Source organism: Arvicanthis niloticus, chromosome 2 (assembly GCF_011762505.2).
Source record: "Arvicanthis niloticus isolate mArvNil1 chromosome 2, mArvNil1.pat.X, whole genome shotgun sequence".
In the NCBI taxonomy this organism is placed as follows: Eukaryota; Metazoa; Chordata; class Mammalia; order Rodentia; family Muridae; genus Arvicanthis; species Arvicanthis niloticus.
Window position 1 is genome coordinate 125,047,359 of NC_047659.1, and position 21,822 is coordinate 125,069,180.

At 43.3% G+C, this 21,822-nt stretch overlaps 1 protein-coding gene and 1 non-coding gene across 2 annotated transcripts in view; both read right to left on the reverse strand.

Annotated features, from left to right (window-relative positions):
• Nucleotides 1–21,822, reverse strand: part of Trpc4ap (transient receptor potential cation channel subfamily C member 4 associated protein) — a 68,852-nt gene that overhangs the window by 13,434 nt on the left and 33,596 nt on the right. The window contains exons 6-9 of the mRNA XM_034496089.2: nt 20,153–20,281; nt 14,691–14,898; nt 6,883–7,068; nt 3,625–3,791 (exon numbers count right to left, since the gene is read on the reverse strand). Of these exons, the coding sequence (XP_034351980.1) occupies nt 3,625–3,791; nt 6,883–7,068; nt 14,691–14,898; nt 20,153–20,281 (690 nt within the window). The remainder of the gene's footprint in view (nt 1–3,624; nt 3,792–6,882; nt 7,069–14,690; nt 14,899–20,152; nt 20,282–21,822) is intronic.
• On the reverse strand, nt 6,279–6,411 carry LOC117704731 (small nucleolar RNA SNORA70). Its single transcript, XR_004606267.1, has one exon. It is a non-coding gene; the product is annotated as a small nucleolar RNA SNORA70 (small nucleolar RNA).

The window sequence follows — 21,822 nt, forward strand, 5'->3', positions numbered from 1 at the left end:
AAAGGAGAAAAAAGCTTAACTGACTTTAGCATCTGGACCTGTCAGTTCACAGCTGGTAGTGACATTTTAGGAGTTCTAAATCTGGGAGGATCTATTGGAGGAAGCAAACCACTAAGAGTAGATCCTTCAGAGTATCTCGTCCCTGTCCCTCCCCTGTCTGTTTTATATGGTACTGTCATATGGTACTGTTTTGTTGTACCACTCTTCTTGCCACAAGGACTGATCCCTATAAACAGTGAGCCCAAACAAGCCTGTCTCCTTGAGACTGCTGTTCACAGTGACACAGAACCTGAGACAGAAAACAGGGATCTCGAGATGCAGTGCTGCTGCTTTGGCCAAACCAGACTATGTAGCCCCTAGGCCTTGTTTGCCAGAGAAAACTGGAAGCTGGGGGAGTGGAGCAGTAAAGGAAGATACAGCTGGAGAGAGAAGAGGAGATGCAGGAGAGATCCAGCACAATCCCAATACATTCTGGCAAATAATTTGCTTGTATTTTGCCATCTCCTGAAGCTGGGAGGCCGAGTTTAAATGTGACAGGCGAATTGGAGGAGGAAATTTTAAGACAGGATAACTTCCGGGCTGTGGCATGGCTATTATATTACTGACGTCTTCTAGCCAATTTTAGTGAAAACTAGGAGCAAAAAGCAGAAAAGAATTTAAAAAGCAAAGTGGGCTAGTCAGCAAAAGTAGCTGAAAGTTGTAGATAAAGAGGATGTGACTGGGCCATTAAAAAGAAGCCAAGCTCTGTATAGGACAGGAAAACAGACCAAGGAAAGTACCTAACAGCATTTCCAGGGTCAGACTGCACCTTCCCACCCCAGGCTCCCAATCATAAGCTCATCTGAAGCATTCTCTGTGAGCAGAGGCTGCCAGAGTGCTCTGCTCACACAGGCATCTATAGTACTTTTCTCCCAGGTTCAGGTTCCCAGACACTGAAGACCACTGCAGTTGCAGTCCAAGTAGACCTAGCCATTACCTTGAGTTAGTAGCACACACGGGTACCACTTATGGGATATTAATTGTTTTGTTTTATTTTTATGACAGAGTTTTACTATATAGCCCAGATTGGTTCTGACCTCAGGACCTTCATGCCCTCTGAATGCTGGATTATAGAGTAATAGCACCATGCACAGCTACACGGTGCTGGTTTTGTGGGCATGTACAATGTGAGCTATGGAATCACTGACGCTTTCACTGTAGGAGATTGGGACCAGAGAGAATAGTCTGAAGATAATTCAGATGGCAGAAGATGTTATCCCACTACCTACCTACCTACACACACACACACACACACACACACACACACACACACACACACACACACCTGTTTTAAAAGGCTTGTAATGGTAAAATCTTGGTGCTCAGTGCTCAGCTGGTGGTTCTACTTTGGTAGGGCTTTAGAAACTTTAGGAGGAAGGATCTACTTTGTCTGCGCCCCCCTCACCCCATCCCCCTTTGTTTCTGGCTGCCAGGACAGGAACTGCTCTGCTCTACCACACTCTTCAAACGACAAATGACATCTCAGGAACTATGGGCAAAAATAAACCTTTCCTCCTTTTTGAGACTTTTCTCAGGTATCTGGTCACCAATGTAAAAGTCTGGCTAATACAGCGTCATTTCTGTGACTTAAGACACCAACCATGTCTAAAAGTTGCAGGTGACAGGACACGTTGGTATTTCCTGCAGAAGAAGAGTGGTTTGGAAGTATCCCTCAAGCTTACAAATCCATACTTTCTTAGCCAACATTTCCCCTTTTATTATCAGACAGAACCTCACACGTGATAAATGACATAATTACCATATCAGTGGTGGAAGCATTATCTATAATACCCAAGGCAGATTTAATTTACACTTCTACTAATGAAGATTAGTTAAGCAAATTATGGAATAAAAAACAGGTGTAGAAAACAAAGAATCCAAGTCTTTCACATGTAGTGAGCCAAAATACATGAAAGAAAATGTGTCTTATATTCAATTGAATGCACAATCCTTATGTCTGCTTCTGTAAGTGTAAAAGAGCTATTGGAGGAAATACTCAGATGTGTCCCGGGATGCTGGCCCAGAGGGAAGACAGGTTCCACTGACATTAACTTGTATCAACTATCAACTAGCAGAATTATGTGCCTACCACTTTTTTTTTTTACACAGTATGAAACAAAATCCTTGCTACCTCTTGTTATGAACAGACTATCCCTGTTATATGAATGAGGCTGGAATCCAACCCTATGAGCAGCTACTGTCACTCTATGGGGCAGTGATGTTCAGCAAGGCTGGCTAAGGAAATACCACCTAACTCAGCATCTCATCTGTAGTTCTGGCTCTTCCCAACTTACAACTGGATCTAGGTGGAAGAAGTGGGTCATTAGGGGGCTGTCCCTGAGGGAAGGGGTAGAGTGTTACATTAGGTCTTCTTGCTTGCCACAAAGTAAGCAATTTTGCTCTGCATGCCCTTCAGCTACAATGTACAACCTCAAAAAAAAAAAAAAAAAAAAACAAAAAAAAAAAACAGGAGAACTCGGACCTCTGAAAACATGAGCCAAAATAAATCATCCCCCCCTTTAAACTGCTTCTACCAGATATCATCACAGTAACAAAAACCTAACGAAGAAAATTTTGTTCCTCTCTCCTACCTCAAGGCTTAGGGAGCCCTTTCCCCAGCATTTGCCCAGGTTTCATAAGTGAACACAGCTTTAGGCTCTGCCCTAGTCTCCTGATCCGCATCTGAATGGCAGCTGCTCTACTGCACCTACAAGGGCCAGTCTGGATTTTTAAAAATAGTTTAAAATTTTTGAGATTATAATTACATCATTTCTCTCTTCCCTTTCCTCCCTCCAAACCCTCCCATGTATCCCTTCCCCCTTGTTCTTTTTTCTTGAGTTGTTGTTATATACATATATGTGTACACACGTACACATACACACACTCCCCCCCCCGCCCCCTCTCTGCCCAGTCTAGCTAATGTTACTTGTATGCACCTTTTCAGGGCTGATCATTTGGTATTCAATTACCAGTTTGTGGTATGTTTTTTACAGCATCAGTCTGGTTTTTCTTGTTTGTTTGTTTGTTTTTAGACAGGGTTTTTCTGTGCAGACCTGGCTGTCCTGGAACTCACTCTGTGGACCACGCTGACCTTGAACTCACAGATTTCCACTGGCCTCTGCCTCTTGAGTGCTAGGATTAAAGGTGTGCACCATCACCATCCAGCACACAGCATCAGTTTTTAATCTTAAATTACTGAAGTAAAATGCTTGTTCTTGGTCTGCACACTGTCATTACCTAGAGATGCTGCCTGAAGCACAGAGACTCTAATGTATACTTCTAGCAGAGAAGTAATGATCCACCCAAATAATGGTCTTTGATATGTAGTGAGCGAATAATCACTGAAATACATGAAAGGAAGTATACCTTATATTCAATTGAATGAATACAAATTATATTTGCTTCTATACGTAGAAAAGAATCTAGAATCAGTCTGGATTCCTTACAAGAAGGCAAACAGCGCATATCGCTGGGCTAGAGTGCATGCCTTCTGAGATGGTGGAGACACTCCTGTCCCCTCTTCCATACCCCCAAAGGCTCTGCTCTGCTCTCAGCTCTCCCATTGTGAGGCTGGGGAGCACCCACCTGGTTCCGCTGACGCCCCATCAGCAGCACGCAAAGGACATAAAGCACTTCCAGCTTGTACATAATCTCATGCATAATCTTCATTGACTGGGGCAGCTGGGTCCTGGCTGAGCTGTGTGGCAGGCCGCTCTCCTCCGAAGTGGCTAGAGGAGGGAACACAGTGGAGGCTGGCGTAGCCCCCATATGGTAGGTGAGGCATGGCTCCTGAGGAAACTCACTCTCCTCAGAAGTCTGCTGTGAAGAGAGAGCCATCAGACCTAACTCAAGCTCTCACTAGACACTTTAGAACCCAGGAAACCTCCTGCTACCTACCCTCAAGAGCAAGACCAGCTTAGAACCTAGGAAAAGGCTCTGCAGTTCCATACTTTTCAACATTAAGTAAAACATTCTGACTCAGCTAACAGTCACCTCTCCCTCGTATTTCTGTCACCAGTCAGACAGATGTCTGACGGCAAATCGTGGAGAACACTCTTCAGGTCTCAATGACCAGCTGTCTATACATTGCCAATAGCAGGCAGGATTCTTTTACAATACTTCCCTTTAGGTAATCCCTCTCATTCACTTTATTCCCCACTGAACAAGAGCCCAGCTCTGGATTCTTAGGAAGAGCTCTGCAAACCACAGTGCTGCAGGAAGATGACAAACAGCACAGCCTGGCACAGTGGTCACGACCACAGACACTGAGCCAGACTGCCGGGTTAAGCTGCACCCCTGGCTGTGTGCTGCTAAGGATGCAGGGTGGCTTCCTTCTGTGTACTGCTCACCCTCCCTTCTGAGTCAGTGGCGATGTCAGCAGTACCAGCAGCTAATGTTACAACGATGGAAACAAAGAACCTAGGGAAGGTGCTTAGAACAAGGCCTGGCACAAGCAAGCACGATGTTAAAGAATGTAAAATAAATCCAATTCTTCTGCCAATGCTTGCTTGCTGTAATTTAGGAATTAAAAAAAGTTAACTAATACATAAAAAAACTATACCTATTAATGGGGGTTTTGATAGACACATACATATATATTGCTTAATAACTTAATCAAGTTAAATGGTATCTTTTCAAACACCTAAAATTCTTTAAGTTTTTTAAGATATATTGTAATATAGTTTCTACAGTCACAGGGCAATAGCCCACTGGAACTTTTCATTTATATTTTTATTTTTATTTTATTTTATTTCTTTATTTGAGCCAAGTCTCACTCTGTAGGCCTAGCTAGTCTGTAACATGCTATGTAGACCAGGATAGCCTTGAATGCAGACATCCACCTGCCACTGCCTTTCCCATGCTGGGACTAAACCTGGCACACAACTTTAGTCATACTCAGCAGACTAGTATTCCTCATTCCCATCTAACTGTATGGTTTTTTGTTTTGGTTTTATTTTTTTTCAGTTTGTATTCTTCCTGGTGACGCAAGTGGCAGTAGACAAAGTTTAAGAAAAATCGTACCATTAAAAAAGCCCAAGAAAATGCTATCCATTTAATATATGCTTCTACACATAGGAGGAAAACCCAGTACCACTCCATCCCCACTGGGACATCCTATTCGGTGCCTACAACAGCGAAAGAGCTGCAGTGGTCTGAGATGATAGGGGCGGGGCCTGCACACAGACCTGGCCACACACCTGAGCCTGCTCCTGGCTCTGCAGGACTCTGGGAAGCACTTTTGGATTGGGGGTAGGTACGGAGCAGTGCACACATGCTGAAAGCAATGAGAGGGCAGGGAAAGAGCACAGGCAGCTCCCGCAAACACAGACAAGGTACGGGGGACAGGAAGTGAGTATGAAATGTTACTTTATACTTTTGATTTCCAATTTTTTAATAGCTAAAGCTGTTGAGAGCCTTTTCCTTGTTTGGCTATTTTCTTCCTGTTTGGAGAAGTGTCTATTTGGATACCTATGTTCTGAATTTAGTTTTATTATTCATCTGTGGGTGTTCTTTGTCTGTTTTGTTTTTTAATTCATGTGCATGTTCATGTCTGTGCAAATGTATGTGGGTTCCCATGGAGGCCAGAAGAGGGCTCTGGATCCCTGGAAATCAAACTCAGGACCTCTAAAAGAGCAAGAAGCAGCATTCTTAACTGCTGAGCCATTTCTTCAGCCCCATGGACTTTTTCTTTTTCTTTTTCCATTTAATTCATCACCTCTTTTTGTCAGTACATGGCATCAAACACAGGGTCTCACACATGCTAAGCAAATTATACCCCTAGACTTCTTTTATTCTATATTCAAGACTCTTATTGTATCCATGGTTTGCAAAACTGTTCTGTTCTGTGGGTCAGTCCTTTAGTTTCTTGGTGACATTTTTAAGACTTTTATGGCCGGGCAGTGGTGGCGCACGCCTTTAATCCCAGCACTTGGGAGGCAGAGGCAGGCAGATTTCTGAGTTTGAGGCCAGCCTGGTCTACAGAGTGAGTTCCAGGACAGCCAGGGCTACACAGAGAAACTTTGTCTCGAAAAACAAAACAAAACAAACAAACAAAAACAAAAAGACTTTTATGAAATTTATCTATGACTAATCTGTTCACTGTGTTCAGAAGCCATGTCTGTGAAGCCACCTGAGATGTGGTCAGCCAGACCTCCCCTTCCATCTCTATGCACTTCCTATGCTGCTCAAAGGCACCTGCAGACCTGTCTGGAGCCCAACACTGAGATCAGAGACATGAGAACTGTCTCCAGGTCTGTTAGGATAACCTGTAAAGGTAACAGGCTACGCATACTCCCAAATAGGCCGCTGTGTGCAGCCCTTACCTTCAGACCCCCAAGACTGAATGAACCTGGTTTGTTTAATTGGCTGCAGAAGGTGATTTTTTTTCTTTTTAAAAAATTTTTTCTATCTATATTTGTAAGATATCAGTCTGTAATTTTTTTTTCTTGTGATCTATTTCTCTGGTTTTGGTATAAAGGTACACCTTGTCTCAAAGAATGAGTTGAGAAGTGTTTGCTTTATGGAAGGCTTACAAAGTATCAGTGTGATTTTCCTTAAATGTTTGGCAGAAATCACCAGGAAAGCCATGTGTTATAGGGTTATTTTGAGTGTCTTTTGCATCCATATTCAATCTCTTTATTATACAATTCAGATTTCTTTATTTCTTCTTTTTAAGAAGCAAAGGGGAACTTATTAAGGTTTTAACAGTGTTCCGGTGTAGGACTGACTGCATTAGGGAAAAGTCTACTGTAAGTAACTCTCAATTTTCCACAGAAAGGAGACCATTATCATCTCTAAGGGGCCGGGAAAAAACTCATTACTCAGGGGACCCGTAGAAAGTACCTTGATTGTGTTCAGACTCCTCGTTGGCCACTCGCATCAGAGCATCTAGCACCAGCGCGTTGTCTAGCCATGTGTACCACTCCTCCAATTCCTGAAGGAAGCTGGCTGTGCCCGTTGACTCTGACACTTTTCTAGTTGCCAGTTTGCAAAGCCGTTCCACAAAGCCAGGGATGCTGAGAAGAGCAGCTGCAAAGAGAGAGAGAGAAGGGATGTACAAAACAGCTCTACAACCCTGAACCACGATACGGATGGTCCCTTTTTTCCTTTTGTTGTGGTTTTCTGCTGTTGAGACAGGTTCTCTGAGGCCTAGACGGGCCTTGAATTTCCGATCCTCTGGCTTCTACCTCCCAAATGCTAGGAATACAGACATATGCTGCCACATCCAGCTAGGAATGCCTCTGCTGTGACCACAGCTAGATCTGGCTCAGAGGTTTAAAGAGTCTGGTCTTCTATTAGAAGACCTGGGTTCAATCCCCAGCACCACATAGTAGTCCCCAACTGTCTGTAATCCAGTTCCAGGGGATATGGCACCATCTTCTGGCCTCCTTGGGCACCAGACACCTATGTGGTACACAGACATGCATGTAAGCAAACACCCATATATATAAAATAATAAAAAATAAGTAAGTAACCAGGCATGGTAGTACATGCCTTTAATCCCAGCACTCTGGAAGTAGAAACAGGCAGATCTCTAAGAGTTCAAGGCCAGCCTGATCTATAGAGTGAGTTCCAGGATAGCCAGGGCTACATGGTGAAACTGTATTGAAAAACCAAAACCAAATAATAAATAAATAAATAAACACCAAGCCAAAATAAAATAGCAAAAAATACACACACACACACACACACACACACACATATATAAAACTTTATGCTTTTAATATGTGTATTTGAGCTAAAGACTCATTTTTTGGTACATTTTTCGTTAAGATATCCATTCATATCTGTATTAAAAGAATGGAGAGAGACAGCTCAGTAAAGTGTTTGCTGCACATGCATGAGGATTTGAGTTTGACCCTTAACATCCATATAAAAATGTGGCTCTCTCAGTGCCAGACCAGCCTAACTGGAAAGCCACAGGTCTGTCTTAGTTAGGGCTTCTATTTCTATGATTAAAAAAGCACAACTAAAAGCAAATTGGGAGGAGGGGAATGGTTTATTTCATCTTATACTTCCAGGTTAACAGTCCATGACTGACAAAGTCAGGACAGGAACTTGAGCAAGGTAGGAACCTGGAGGCAGAAACTGAAGCAGAGACCACGGAAGAGCGCTTGTACTAGCTTGCTCAGCCATCTTTCTTACATGATCCATGACGTCAGGCCCAGAAGTGGCACCACCCACAGTGTTCTGGGCCCTTCTCTGTCAATTAGTAATCACAAAGTTGCACCTACAGACTTGCCTACAGGCAATATGACAGAAGCATTTTCTCAATTGAGGCTCCTCTTCCCATGTGACCCTTGCTGTGTGATGGTTACAAAAAAAACCCAGACAAGGTTCCAGATGAAAGATTTTGCCTCAAAACTCAATGTGAACAGCCACTGAGGAACAGCAGCTGAGGATGCCATCTGGGAACCCTAACACACATGTACACAGACACACACGCACCCCCAAAAAACATGTACACAGACACCAACCCCTAACACACATGTACACAGACACACATGAACACACACACAATCTGGCAACCCCTAACACACATGTACACAGACACACATGAACACACACACATCACATGTACACAGACACACACATGGACATACACACATCAGAATAAAGATAGTCAACGATGTTCTTTCTGTAATGGTACAAATACAGAGATCATTAAACGTCTATCAATGGTAAACCGAGGAGCATGCTGAGTCCATACAGATGTAACAGACTCTAAAAATGATGACACACTGTTGGGAGCTGACTTAAGCAGAAAGCGGCTAGATCAACTTTGCAGCCATCTGGAACCATATACCCTGATGAAAGACTTGGTTGTCAAAAGCCTATAACAGCTGAAGCACACTCTGATAAATATATTGTTTATCCCACATAGCTTGTTTTGCTGTTTAGTGACCTCAGCTGTATGGTGCACGTGGTAAAATGTTTTCACTTGTGTTCTCCTGCTTGTGTATATAAATACCTCAAAATTCCCTTCAAAGGAGAGACTTGAGAAAATAGAAGAGAGACTTGAGGGAGACTTGAGAAAATAGAAGAGAGACTTGAGGGAGACTTGAGAAAATAGAAGAGACTGAATCACACCCTGTCTTGTCTCCATTTTTCACGTCTCTTGCCCCAAGATTCCCACACTCTCTCTTGACCAGAGCACTTAGCCCCAAAGCGTTGAGGCAAAAGTGTTGAGGCAGAGTGTGGGCCTCAACATTAGTGGCGCCCGAACAGGGACTCCAGTAAGCGGGATACAGTGGAAGACACCCTGCGCTGGAGAACCAGTCAACTGACAGAGTCTCAACGTTAGAGCTCCAGTAAGCAGGATATAGTGGAAGACACCCTGCGCTGGAGAACCAGTCGACTGACGAAGCTGGCTGAATTCAGAAGTGAAACAAAGGTGATTACATAGTAACAAAAATGGGGCAAGAAATAAGTGCGTAAAAACAGATGAAAAAGGCTTTAAAGACGCGAGGAATAAATAGAAGGCTGCTCTAGACAGAGAGCTAAGCAGAATGATAATGTTAATTGATTTAACTTTCAAAATGGGTGTGATTCTGAGTTATATAGTTATATTTTTTCTGGATAAAAACTCTAAAGGTTTTTCTGGTTACTGGCTTAAGGAAAGGCTAATTTGGAAAAAAAGGTTTTTCTATGTGTTTTCTGATGAGGTCATTAAGGTAGTAGTTATGTCTTCCAGAATTATATGGATCAGACATGACAGAGGTAGGCCTCCAGAACACTAGATTTCAGAGAATCAAAATAACTATCTTGATACTAAAACTTGTTTTGAGATTTGTATATTACAGAATACACAGCCTTGGTGAATGAATCTTCTTTTATCACCTGCATGTTCACTGATGCCCTGGACTTCCAGCTGGATGCAGTTAAGACAGACTTCAGATGCTTATCAATTTACCCTTCCCCTCATTCCTCTTCTAAAAGTCAACGCCCATGTTCAGCTTGAAGAAGTTAATGAGGAGTCGGCGCCCCAATTCCCTGGACTTGGGAACTGAGGTGGTTAATATTAGGCTGTCTTAATCTGTATATAATTGTTACTAAGCTGATGCAAAATTCAAGGATTTCATTGGTATAATTTCTTCTATTGAAAATTTGTGGGTACAAGGCTTAGACCTTTTACTTCTCCAACAAGGGAAGTTGTGTGTTGCCTTAAAGAGTGTTGCTTTTATATCAACGGTTTAGATATTAAGTCTCTTGTCTCTCGGGTTCATGCTGTTCAAACTGATGGCTTTGGTATGGCAACAGATAACAAATGAAACCCATACAGGTCCAATATTACAGGCTGGAAGTAGGGGACTCTGAAAACTCTGTCATCAAGATTGACGAGGATTAACCCCTAACTTACGCGCTAAGCCGGATAGCCAATGACGGGTAAGAGAGCATATCAGAGACCCTTGCCCCTAAAATAAGGGAGGCCTCACCATCTTAAGTGAGGCTGGGGTCCTTTGCTCCAACCTAGGACAGGCACAGTTTCCGTAAGTTTTCCCAGCCTTCCCTTTTGAAAAAAATTTAAAAAGGGGGACCTGTTGGGAGCTGACTTAAGCAGAAAGCGGCTAGATCAACTTTGCAGCCATCTGGAACCATATACCCTGATGAAAGACTTGGTTGTCAAAAGCCTATAACAGCTGAAGCACACTCTGATAAATATATTGTTTATCCCACATAGCTTGTTTTGCTGTTTAGTGACCTCAGCTGTATGGTGCACGTGGTAAAATGTTTTCACTTGTGTTCTCCTGCTTGTGTATATAAATACCTCAGAATTCCCTTCAATAAGGGAGACTTGAGAAAATAGAAGAGACTGAATCACACCCTGTCTTGTCTCCATTCTTCGTGTCTCTTGCTCCAAGAGCCACACTCTCTCTTGACCAGAGCACTTAGCCCCAAAAGTGTTGAGGCAGAGTGTGGGCCTCAACAACACACATTTTTATATAAGTCCTCAACAAAGCTGTTTAAAGATAAAAAATATAAATTGTTAAACAATACTGGCTTAAACTCATTTTTCAAAAATTTAAAGAACAGGGCTGGGCATGCCCAGGCTGCATCAGGCCCTGTGCTCAGTCCTCAGTACCAGAACAGAAAAGAACAGAAACATGTACCCTGAAGACTTACAGGGGCTACTGTTTTACTTATGAACAAGGCAGAATATAAATAATTCTTCAAAAACTGGATGTGGTGGAAAGAGAGATGGCTTGGTGATTAAGAATGTTTGCTGTTCTCCAGAGAACCCAAGTTCAATTCCCAGCACCTACACTGAATAACTCCATAACTCCAGTTCCAGGAAATCTAATACCCTCTCCCGATTTTGGGAGAAACCACACGTTCATGGCATATACAACACAATATACATTTTAAAAAATAAAATTCTTTATAAAAACAACAAAAACTGGGTGTGAGACCCTACTGCTGAAGACACCACACTTCCAGTGCAGGTCTTGGGGAAAACGAAGCTGGAACTGAGATGAAGTCCTCCTTCGTGCTGCCTGGAGTGCCAGAAGGGACCAGACGGTGCTATTCAAGCTGCTGGGGGAAGGGGCACTGCCACAGAATCCTTACTCGGCTGTGGATCCTGTATGCTACACTACTGACTAACCAAAAGTGCCCACGGGGTATGAGTGCAGGGTACTAGTTGGGGAATCCACTGCTTTCTAAAAGGAGTGGGAGCCTGCTCCATAAAGGAACTGACTCTGTGTCAGGGCTGTAAGGCTGAGTCGGTCACAGACCACAGTGGGGAAGCTACTGCTGCTGTTTTACTACATGGACATGATGTGCTATCAAACTGCTGCAGTCAGCTTTCATCAGAGAAGCTCCCTGTTGTAGTAGGCAGTGGTAACTGCAGATTTGTAACTCGTGCAAGTGCTGAGAGCATATGAGGCCTGAGTGTAATACCATCAACTGGTATCCATACCACACCCTTCAAGCCTCAGGAACATAGAAGAGGGGCAGAAAGAAGGGAAGAGTGAAAGGGAGGAGTGGAGGAAATACACCACTATCTTTGATGCATAACACTACCACTGTATTCTGTTTACCAGAGCGAGGCCTACACACGACTGGTCTGCCAACAGTGTGCCAAGGGTGGGGAGAGAGCCCATGAGGCCCATTCTCCCTCAAGACCAACAGGCGGATAGCAATAGCAAAGGAGGAGGGGCTCAACAGCTCTCACCCCTACCTGACTGACTATACGCAACTGTCACTGGAAGGCAGGGGAAGATTTTCTTAGTGGTGTAACCACTGGTAAGAGACCAGACTCTTGCAAATAAACCCTCCTCTAGGGTCCTGCAAAAACAAAACAAACACAACACCCTAATAAAATGCAATTTGTTTCTCTTACATACACATACACACACACACACACACACACACACACACACACAGGGATCTGCCAGAGTGGGAGGAGAGCAATAGAACAGTGAAGGATGGCTGTGATAAATATATTCTACACACATATGAAAATATGATGAGCCGGGAAGGGTACTGCACACCTTGAACCCCAGCACTTGGGAGACAGAAGCAGGTGCATCTCTCTGTAAGTTGGCGGGATAGCCTGGTCTACATGTTAAGTTTCAGCCAGCCATGGATACACAAACCAAAACCAAAACACTACTTTAAATACTTATAATGAAATTCATTAATTTTATGTATGTGAGTACACTGTAGCTGCCTTCAGAAGAGGGTATGGGATCCCATTACAGATGGTTGTGAACCACCATGTGGTTGCTGGGAATTGAACTCAGGACCTCTGCAAGAGCAGTCAGTGCTCTTAACCACTGAGCCATCCTTCCAGCCCTCATTATTTCATATAATTAATATATATTAATATAAGATAACTGAAAAACTACTTGAGTACGGTAGTACAGGAGGACCCCACATGTGAGGACAGCCTGGGAGACACAACAGAAAACTTGCCTCAAAACAAAAGAAAACCTACGATCTTTAGTTTCTAACATTTTTGTAACAAATGTTTACTAGTAGGAAGAAAAAGGATGAACATTTCCTTTAAAGTGAAAAAGAAATGGAGTAATTACTCAACACCTGTTTCCTCTAGACCCCATTTCACTCAGAAAATAAGACAAATTCTGATCCGTAAAAGAGAACACAATCAACTCTGACAGCAAAGAGACAGGTTCAAAACCTGGGTCTGTCTTTTGGCCTTTAAAATGAGACCAATAACAGCACCCGTTGCTTACACAGAAAGCATCAGACCTCCCTGGAATGACAAGAGAAACCAACAGCAGTGGCTGCCACAGTAAACAGTCCCAACCAGACCAAGCCAAGCCAAGCCAAGGGTACTCTTCGCTTTCCAGAGAGGACCAGTGTTCAATTCCCAGGATCCACATGGTGGTTCGTAACCATCTGAAAATCCACTCCCAAACAATGTGGTCTTCTGCAGGCACCAGGCACACGTATGGTACACAGATATACATGTAAGGCAAAACTTACACACATACAATAGAAAAATCTCAGCTATTTAGGTGGCTGAATTGGAGGACAGCCCCGACTCATACTGACTTCAAGGCTACCCTGAGCAACTGTAAATAGACCTTTTCTCAAAAGGAAGAACTGCTCATTCATCATATGCTTGCCTGACATACACAGGCACTGAGGTTCAAGTCCTTACACCACTAAAAAGAAAGATATTAGACTAGATTAGCATAATGTACCTTTTTAAAAAATAACTCTAAATAGAGTATTTTAAATCAAACAGCCTAAGAAGCATACAGTAAGAAGTTCCGGCAATACTGCCAACCACTTCCAATCAGGTAACCACTTGACAGTTCACCATACCCTTCAATGTCTTTCTGTAAGCATATAAGCAAGCAAATGTGTAGTCTTGTTCACCTCCCCTATCTTACAGTACAAGTATTCATCTACAGAGGTCTCTATCATTTTCATTATTCAGACATCCATAATGTAAGTAGCCTCTCATAGCCGAGCATCTGAGTTCCTCATGGTCCTTTGTCATCACAATGCTGCAATGACAAACATGGTATACACCATGTCTATCAGAGACTTAGAAGGCTAAAACACATGCATTTGTAATTCTGATTATACATTGGGTTTCTGAACTTCTAGACTCATTAAAAAACTTGACTAGAGCTAATGAACTTTGTCCTGAAACATGAAAAGAATTTAATAAACATGTAACATTTATATCCTCCAAGTGGACCCCAGAAGCCCTAATACACCGATTGAATATATATGCTAAGAGTCAGTTGGTTTAACCAGAGAACACACACAGGCTGGACCTAGGTCTCCATACGCAGCAGATGTGCAGCTGGGTCTTCATGTGGGTCCCAAACAACTGGAGCAGGGCTGTCCCCAAAGCTGTTGCCTGTATGTAGAATATATCTTCTAGCTGGGCTTTGTCTGGTCTCAGTGGGAAAGGATGTGCCTATCCTCACTGACTTAGGGAATATGCTGGGGTGAGGGGTATCCTCCCCCCATCCGCTAAGGAGAAGGGAGGACAGAGAAAGAATTGTGGGAGGAGATGACTGGGAGGGGGGCAGTGAGCAGGATACAACATGAATAAGTAAGATGATGATGATGATGATGATGATGATGATGATGATGATGATGAAAAAGTCAAGTGCTTTAATAAGAGCCTCAGCTACACTCTGGAAATGCTGAAAGTTCTTTACCTTGGTTGATTTCAGCTGCAGAAGGCCCCAAACTCAAGCTTTTCTTCTGCTGAGCATTTTTGGCAAGAAGTGTGTGCTTGTCGTCATTCCCTGTGTCCATCTCTGAAATGGTGACAGCCAGGATCCTGCAGAAGTTAGCAAGCTGCTGCTGATCGAAATTGGATACTAAGGAACTCAGATTGGGAACTTCATCTAGCCGAATCATTTCCTATAGAAGACACAAATAAACAATTCCCATGCTTAATTCCTCAAGAAATTGAGCGTGCTCTCCTGCATCCTCCCATGGGCTCAGCAGTGAGACCACTAAGGTTCAAACCCCAGCTCTCCAGAACTCAGTCAAGTTCTGGAATCTCTTCTTCTTCCTCGATAGTAACAGAACAGAACTCCCTATCTCAGTCAGTGTGGAGGTCCGGTCACCTGCAGGCTCACCTGTCCTCACTCCTTACCTGTGTTTGGAAAGCACATTTTGCCTTCCTTTAAGAAGATTACCATTCGCCGAGCAGTGGTGGCGCACGCCTTTAATCCCAGCACTTGGGAGGCAGAGGCAGGCGGATTTCTGAGTTCGAGGCCAGCCTGGTCTACAGAGTGAGTTCCAGGACAGCCAGGACTACACAGAGAAACCCTGTCTCGAAAAACCAAAAAAAAAAGAAGATTAGCATTCAAGTTTTACAAATCACAAATCACTATTTGCCCAGAGCTTTGCACATGCCCGGCAAACACTCTAATAGTTAAGCTACAGTGCCTATTCCAAGGTTATTCTTTTAAAAAAGAAATAAAACTTTTCATAATCAAAGGCCTCTGTAAAGTCCTACAGTTGCAGCCTCCTTTCTCCTCCGAGAAGTAGCCATTATTTTGAACTTGTGTCTGCCTACTCTTCCCAGGTGTTTTTCAGTCCTCATAAATACCTCCGTTAACCTCCGTAGCACAGGTGTGTGTGTGAATGTCCCAGACCCTCCTTGTGACTCCACACTGAGATTTATACACAACCCCCACAAGCAGCCCTAGTTCAATTCTTTTTCATGGCTTTACTGCATGGTGTTCTGCTCCACTCTGTACACATGGGTGAACTGTAAGGTCTCACTACACCTGCAGAGAGCATCCCGGCAGGTGCTCCTTGTGTACATGTACTCAGTAGAGAACTTTCCTTCCTGACTTTATCAGACCTATTACCAAAGTTTTAAAATTAATGTTTACGATAACTTTTAACAGATGGTCTATAGCATGTAAAGGAATTTTCCTTTTACTCCTAGCTGCATGACTTCAGACCTGTGACAGGTTCATACATGGAGAACCAGGATCTTAGGAGCGCTACTGAACGGTGGTGGACTCTGAAGAGATCCTTAGTAACTCATGGGAGATAGGTATACAAAGCCGGAGTTGCACACCACCCAGTCGATCTTCACTGCTGTCTTCATACTCTGTGCTGCTGTTTGCCATGCGGTGACACAGCCACTCAGGCTGTGCTGTGTGAAAACTTGAGGCTCCAGAACTATAAGCCAAATCAACTTATTTACTTCCTGAGGAGTCCATGTCAGGTGTTCTTTTTACTAATATAATCTGACTAATGCTTGCTTTCTTTCTTTATTTTTAAAAAAGCTTTTTTCTTTCTTTCTTTTTTTAATGTTTCTTCTAGCCTGGAAAGATGGCTCATTGCTAAGAGCACTGGCTACGCTCCCACAGGACCCAGTCAATTACCAGCAGGCACATGGCAGCTCACAACTATCTGTAACTCTAGCTCTAGGGGATCTAATCCCTTCTTCTGGCCTCTGCAGGCACTGCATTCGGGTGGTGCACAGACATACATACATGCAGGCAAATACCCATACAAGTAAAATAAATACATAAAAATGCTTATTTACAATCTCATGTTTTTACTTCCTTCACATCTGAATATGTTCCATGAGCTTTTCTTGTTTTAAAGCATCCAATAGTCTATAGATAGCACCTGCTTCCTCTCTCCCTCCAATTCACTTAACTTCGATAGCCTGAGTATTTTTCTATCACTACACAGAAACTTGTCATTATTTGTCCTGAATCTATTTCCCAAGCAATCTGACACTACGCTGAGAGGGGTAGGCCTTACCTTTTCTTTAGAGCCCTATTGCCCAGCACCTGACAGCAAGGAACTTAGTGATTGCACTAAACAAGCCAACAATTCCTGATGTGGTGATGGAGGGGAGGACAGCTCCCCAGTCAGTACACACTGACGTCAGCTACTCTCTTACCATCACATTCTTTCAGCTCCTGCAATGCCAGCCCATCTAACTCAGGGTATGACTCTTGGCTCCTCCATTCTTCTAACCCTGTCCAACCCAGGGTGTGAGTCCAAAACCAAGTCCCACCACCCCACACCCACTTTTTATTGTTGCTTATGAGATGGGGTATCCCACTGTAACTTAGGCTGGTTTAAAACAATGTAGCCTATGTTGGCTTTAGACTTCTAGTAATCCTCCTGCCTCACCTTCCCCAGCACCAGAATATGGGTTACACTACATTCAGCTTCACCAGCTTTTCTCATTTAACATTTGATATATTATAAAGCATAATGGGCTGTATCACCATGTGTTGCTTCCCTGTCATTTCTCTCTGCTTCTGTCACAGGTAACCACTGCTATGAACTGTCTATTACTTTATAGTTAGTTTTACGTTTTAATTATATGAAATGGCATGCAGCCTTCAGTGCTGTGTACTACAGTGCCGTGCAGCTGGCTTTATCACAGTCACTTCTGCTCAGCTGTGCTTTTGCCCACAGCACTAGTCATACCTAACGCTTTATTATATTCCAGTGTGTGAAGAGACATGGGTCATGGGCTTGCTTTTAAGTTTTCTGCTCTGAAAGAGTGACATCCTAAGTGTTGTTACTTGATGCCCACAGAGCTTTTCTAGGGCAGTAGCTGCTAAAGAATTCTGAGTGACCAGTAAGATGTATGTTTTCCATCACAACCCAATAAATATGTATGGGGGAATGTCTTCAAACAGTATCTTTGCATAATAGGCTTGGATCTGTTCCACCTAGCTGACAGACAGACCTTCTGGGTTGACTCTAGTGCTCTCGTCTCTCCTGTTTTTGCATGTAAGCACACACATGTTCACAAGTTGGTGCAAAGTGCATGTGGTGGCCAGAGGCTGAGGTCAGGTCTCTTCTTGGTCTCGGTCCACCTTGTTTATTGAAGCATGGAGCTGCTTCCCCCGTCTATGCCTTCTGAGGTAGGATTAAATATGGGCCACACAGACCACTTGGTTTTTATGTGAGTGTTAGGGATCCAAACTCCAGTCCTCACCCTTATACAAGTGCTTTATCCCCCAAGCCATTCCCCTGCCCCCTAGTGCTTTCACATCCTTTAGGATATTTGTCTAGCCAGGTATGGTGGTGCACGCCTTTAATCCCAGCACTCAGAAGGCAGAGGCAGGCAAATCTCTGAATTCCAGGCCAGCCTGGTCTACAGTGAGTTCCAGGACAGCCAGGGCTACATGGAGAAACCTAGTCTCTAAAAACAAGCAAATAAACAAAAAGAAAAAACAAAAGCCAAAAAACTTTTTTCTAATTACATTTTATATAATTATGTGTGTATGTATATATATGTAGTTGGTGTACATGTGTGTGTAAGAGTGTGTGCATATGTATTTGTGTATGCATATATGTATGTGGTATGTGTACATGTGTGTATATAGTTCTAAGGCTTGGTGGCAGGTGCCTGTACCTGTTAGGCCCTCTCTGGCTGCAAAGTTTCACTTCTGAGATCATTTACCTGCAAGTACACTGAGGCACAGGCCACATAGAGCCCACTCTCGGTAGAACACGGGGTCTCAACCCTTGGGGCAGTGCTTCTCTAGGTGCTGGCACGCAGCATGTACACATTCAAGTATTTCCACTCCACATTCATTAAGATCTGATCTCACCACACAGTATAAGATCTGCATTTTCTGACTTTCAATGAAGCCAAACATCTACTCATGGCTAATCTATTTATCCTTTGTGAAACGCCTGTTCATATCACTGCTCACTTGTTAACTAAGCTATATCTTTTTCAGGTTGATTTGTAGAAATTTTTGATGAATTCTGAATATGAATCCTCTGTTTGCTGTATGAACTGCAGGTACCTTTTCCATTTTAGTTATACATGTTACATGAAGGCATCTACAGAGTGTGGTCGAACCTATCACCTATGTGGGTAACACAGACAGGAATGAGAGGCATGAGGGACCAGGTGGGTGGGCAAAGCTGGGAAGGATCGATCACTGTCTCCTACTCAGACTGGCAGGGAGCATGGGGTTCCTGCGCTGACAGCTGCTCTCACACACTGGACCCAGCACATGATTCTTGGGAAATAACAAAGACATTTTATCAAAGAGCACAAAGGGACTGTCTGGGGACCGAACCCATTGGAAATATGTTCCCACAGATAATGGGACACTTGTGATGCTTCTGCCTGGGTAACAGCAGGCAAGGCCTAAGTGAAAACTGGGTAACAAGTGTGTGGGTGCTCTCCCTTCTGCAACAGCAACCGCCAGACTACACAGCAATGACGAGAAATCTGCTAATCAGAAATCAACAGGGAGGCATGGTGAGGAGCAAGAAAGTGAACTTGAGGCCCTAGAAGCTTCTGTCATAAATTTAGCATAGGCATATGGGTATATTTTTAGAAGTCTATGAATTTCTGAAAACTTTAATGTTTTCATCTTTTTGTTGCTATTTTTTGAGACAAAAATCTCACTCTTGCCTTGATAAGCTTAAACATGTGATGAGCTATGGATTTAAGTGTCATGGCAGTGCACACCTTTAATCCCAGCAGTCAGGAGGCAGAGGCAGAGGGATCTCTTGAGTTCCAGGCCAGCCTGGTCTACAGAATGAGTTCCAAGACAGCCAGGACTACACAGAGAATCCCTATCTTATAAAACAACAACAAAACGAACAGAAAGGAAAAAGAGTAGCAGGACTTCAGAATTTACACTGATACCTCATGTGAAGGCAATTAGCCAACTTGAGCTGAAGGCTGGTAAGAAAATATAAAGGTCGACTAAACAAGCAAAGGCCAAATATTACCACTAGAGGGAACACATGCTAGGAAATAAAGTTTAAGCACAGAGAGCTGGTTTGAGCAGTCACCAGCACACTCAACAGCAAAGCATGGTAAAAACAATTTGTTCCATTAAAGTTGGTGAGGAGCAATTTTATCTTAGCAAGGAAAACTAAAAATGACACTAAACTCACCACATCAACATGAAGTTTGTGTTTCAGACTCTTTGACTTAATCTATATGTGTACTTGTGTTTCACAGCCATGAAAACCCACTGGCATAAGGAGCACAACCTAATAACTTTATATCTCAACTTCCCACCTACCTAAGAACAAAGAACACTAGGGTGTGGAAGAGCTTCTTTGAAAGGAGCCATGTCTAATTAACCAGGCTCAACAATCCAGTACCCAAGACACCCTCCCACAGCAGCAGAACACAGCTCACCTTCTTAACACCCAAAATGTCTTCAATGAGAGTTGCTGTTTGTAAGAACGTCTTCTTACTTGTCATCAGTGTGAACAGAAAAATCACAAAGTCATTCTTTTCTGCCAAACGCTTTGTTACTCCTTCCGTCTGTCACAGGGAAAAGGGAGAAAAGGCAGAACAGCTTGTGACCATAACACAAAGCACTATTCCAGATGCAGAAAGTAATTCCAACTTGAAAAACTAGCATGAGCCAACAGACCTGGGGTCATGTGTACTGTGGGGAATATGTGTAAAAGGATTCCCGGCCCTAGGACCACACAACAGGGAGCCCAATGTGGAGCTAGGCGTGAGAAAAAATCAGGAGGCAAGGAGCAGCTTCAGCTGGCTGATAACATCTAAGCCCTAACAGCTCCATTTAGAGAATCGACCAGTATCACCAGACAAAAGCCCACTGACTAATGTGAGTGCAAGCAGGAAGGAGTGTGAGGTGATGCTTCGTAAGAGGGCTAAGCAAGGATTCTGCAGGCCAGCCTCAACCTGAGCATGCTCACTGCCTAAGCATAACCACTGAAGGTCAGAACTGAGGTCTGATTCCATCTAGGTGACCCCTGAACCTCCATGGCTTCACCTGTACATAGGGAGAGCAGTAAACCCTGCCTATACAGGAAGCCTGTCTCATTTAGCAAGTATCCTTGAGCAAAGTGATCTTGGAGTAACCAACAGGCTTTAAGTTTCCTTTGCTATCAACTGACTCACGCTTCCGACTGACACTTCAAGTGGGCAAACAGTATCTGCCAGGGACAATCTTTCAGAGACTTACCTCAGGTCAGACTAGATGACTTGCAGTTAACACTACTGTACACAGAGGGTTTCTTACTTCTACTACTTGAAGAGTACATTGCCCACAAAGTCTCTATCTGGCAGTACCACTGAGAACACAGGAACAAGATGGGTGTCTGCTAGTAGACACATATAAATCAAGTATGCTTGGCCTACATTATGGGATATGCCATCAGAAAAATAATGCAGCTATTCTTTTTGCCTTTTGAGGAATAAAAAGACTTGTTCTGAAATGCTTCTACATAAAACAGCATACAAGTCTTTTTTGTGTTTGTACCAGATTGCTGGTAGCTGTTTAATCTGGCTAATGAGGTCACATGTGATTTATACTCTGTATCTTATCTACAGTTACCATTTTCTTTAGTCAAGAATATGCTTTGGGACCAGCAGCATGATGGGTAAAGGCACTTGCCGCCAGACTCAACAACCCCAATTTGATCCTTGAACTCACATGGTGGAAGGAGAAAAGTGCCCCCCGCCCCCACAAGTTAATCTCTGACACACACACACACTGTCAAAGATGGGAACAGGCAAGCCTACCAACTCATTCATCCAGATGATTCTCCTTCTCAGTGAAAGCATCCCTAGCCCACTCTAAACACATGTACTTTTCTTCCTCTGAAGCCTCAAAGTACCTGATCTTCTCCTGTCTACATCCTTCACCACACATGACCCTCCAGAGCTGTCTTGTAACAGAGGTACTCTATTATTTATTGTCATACCTCTGCTATCTACAGTAAACCTAGAACATGGACGATATTTAAAGGCTAGAATAAAAAACAAGGATAATGAAGGAAATAAAAGAACTAGCTGGGAAGTAACCTCAAAAGTCAGGTTCAAGAGTTTGG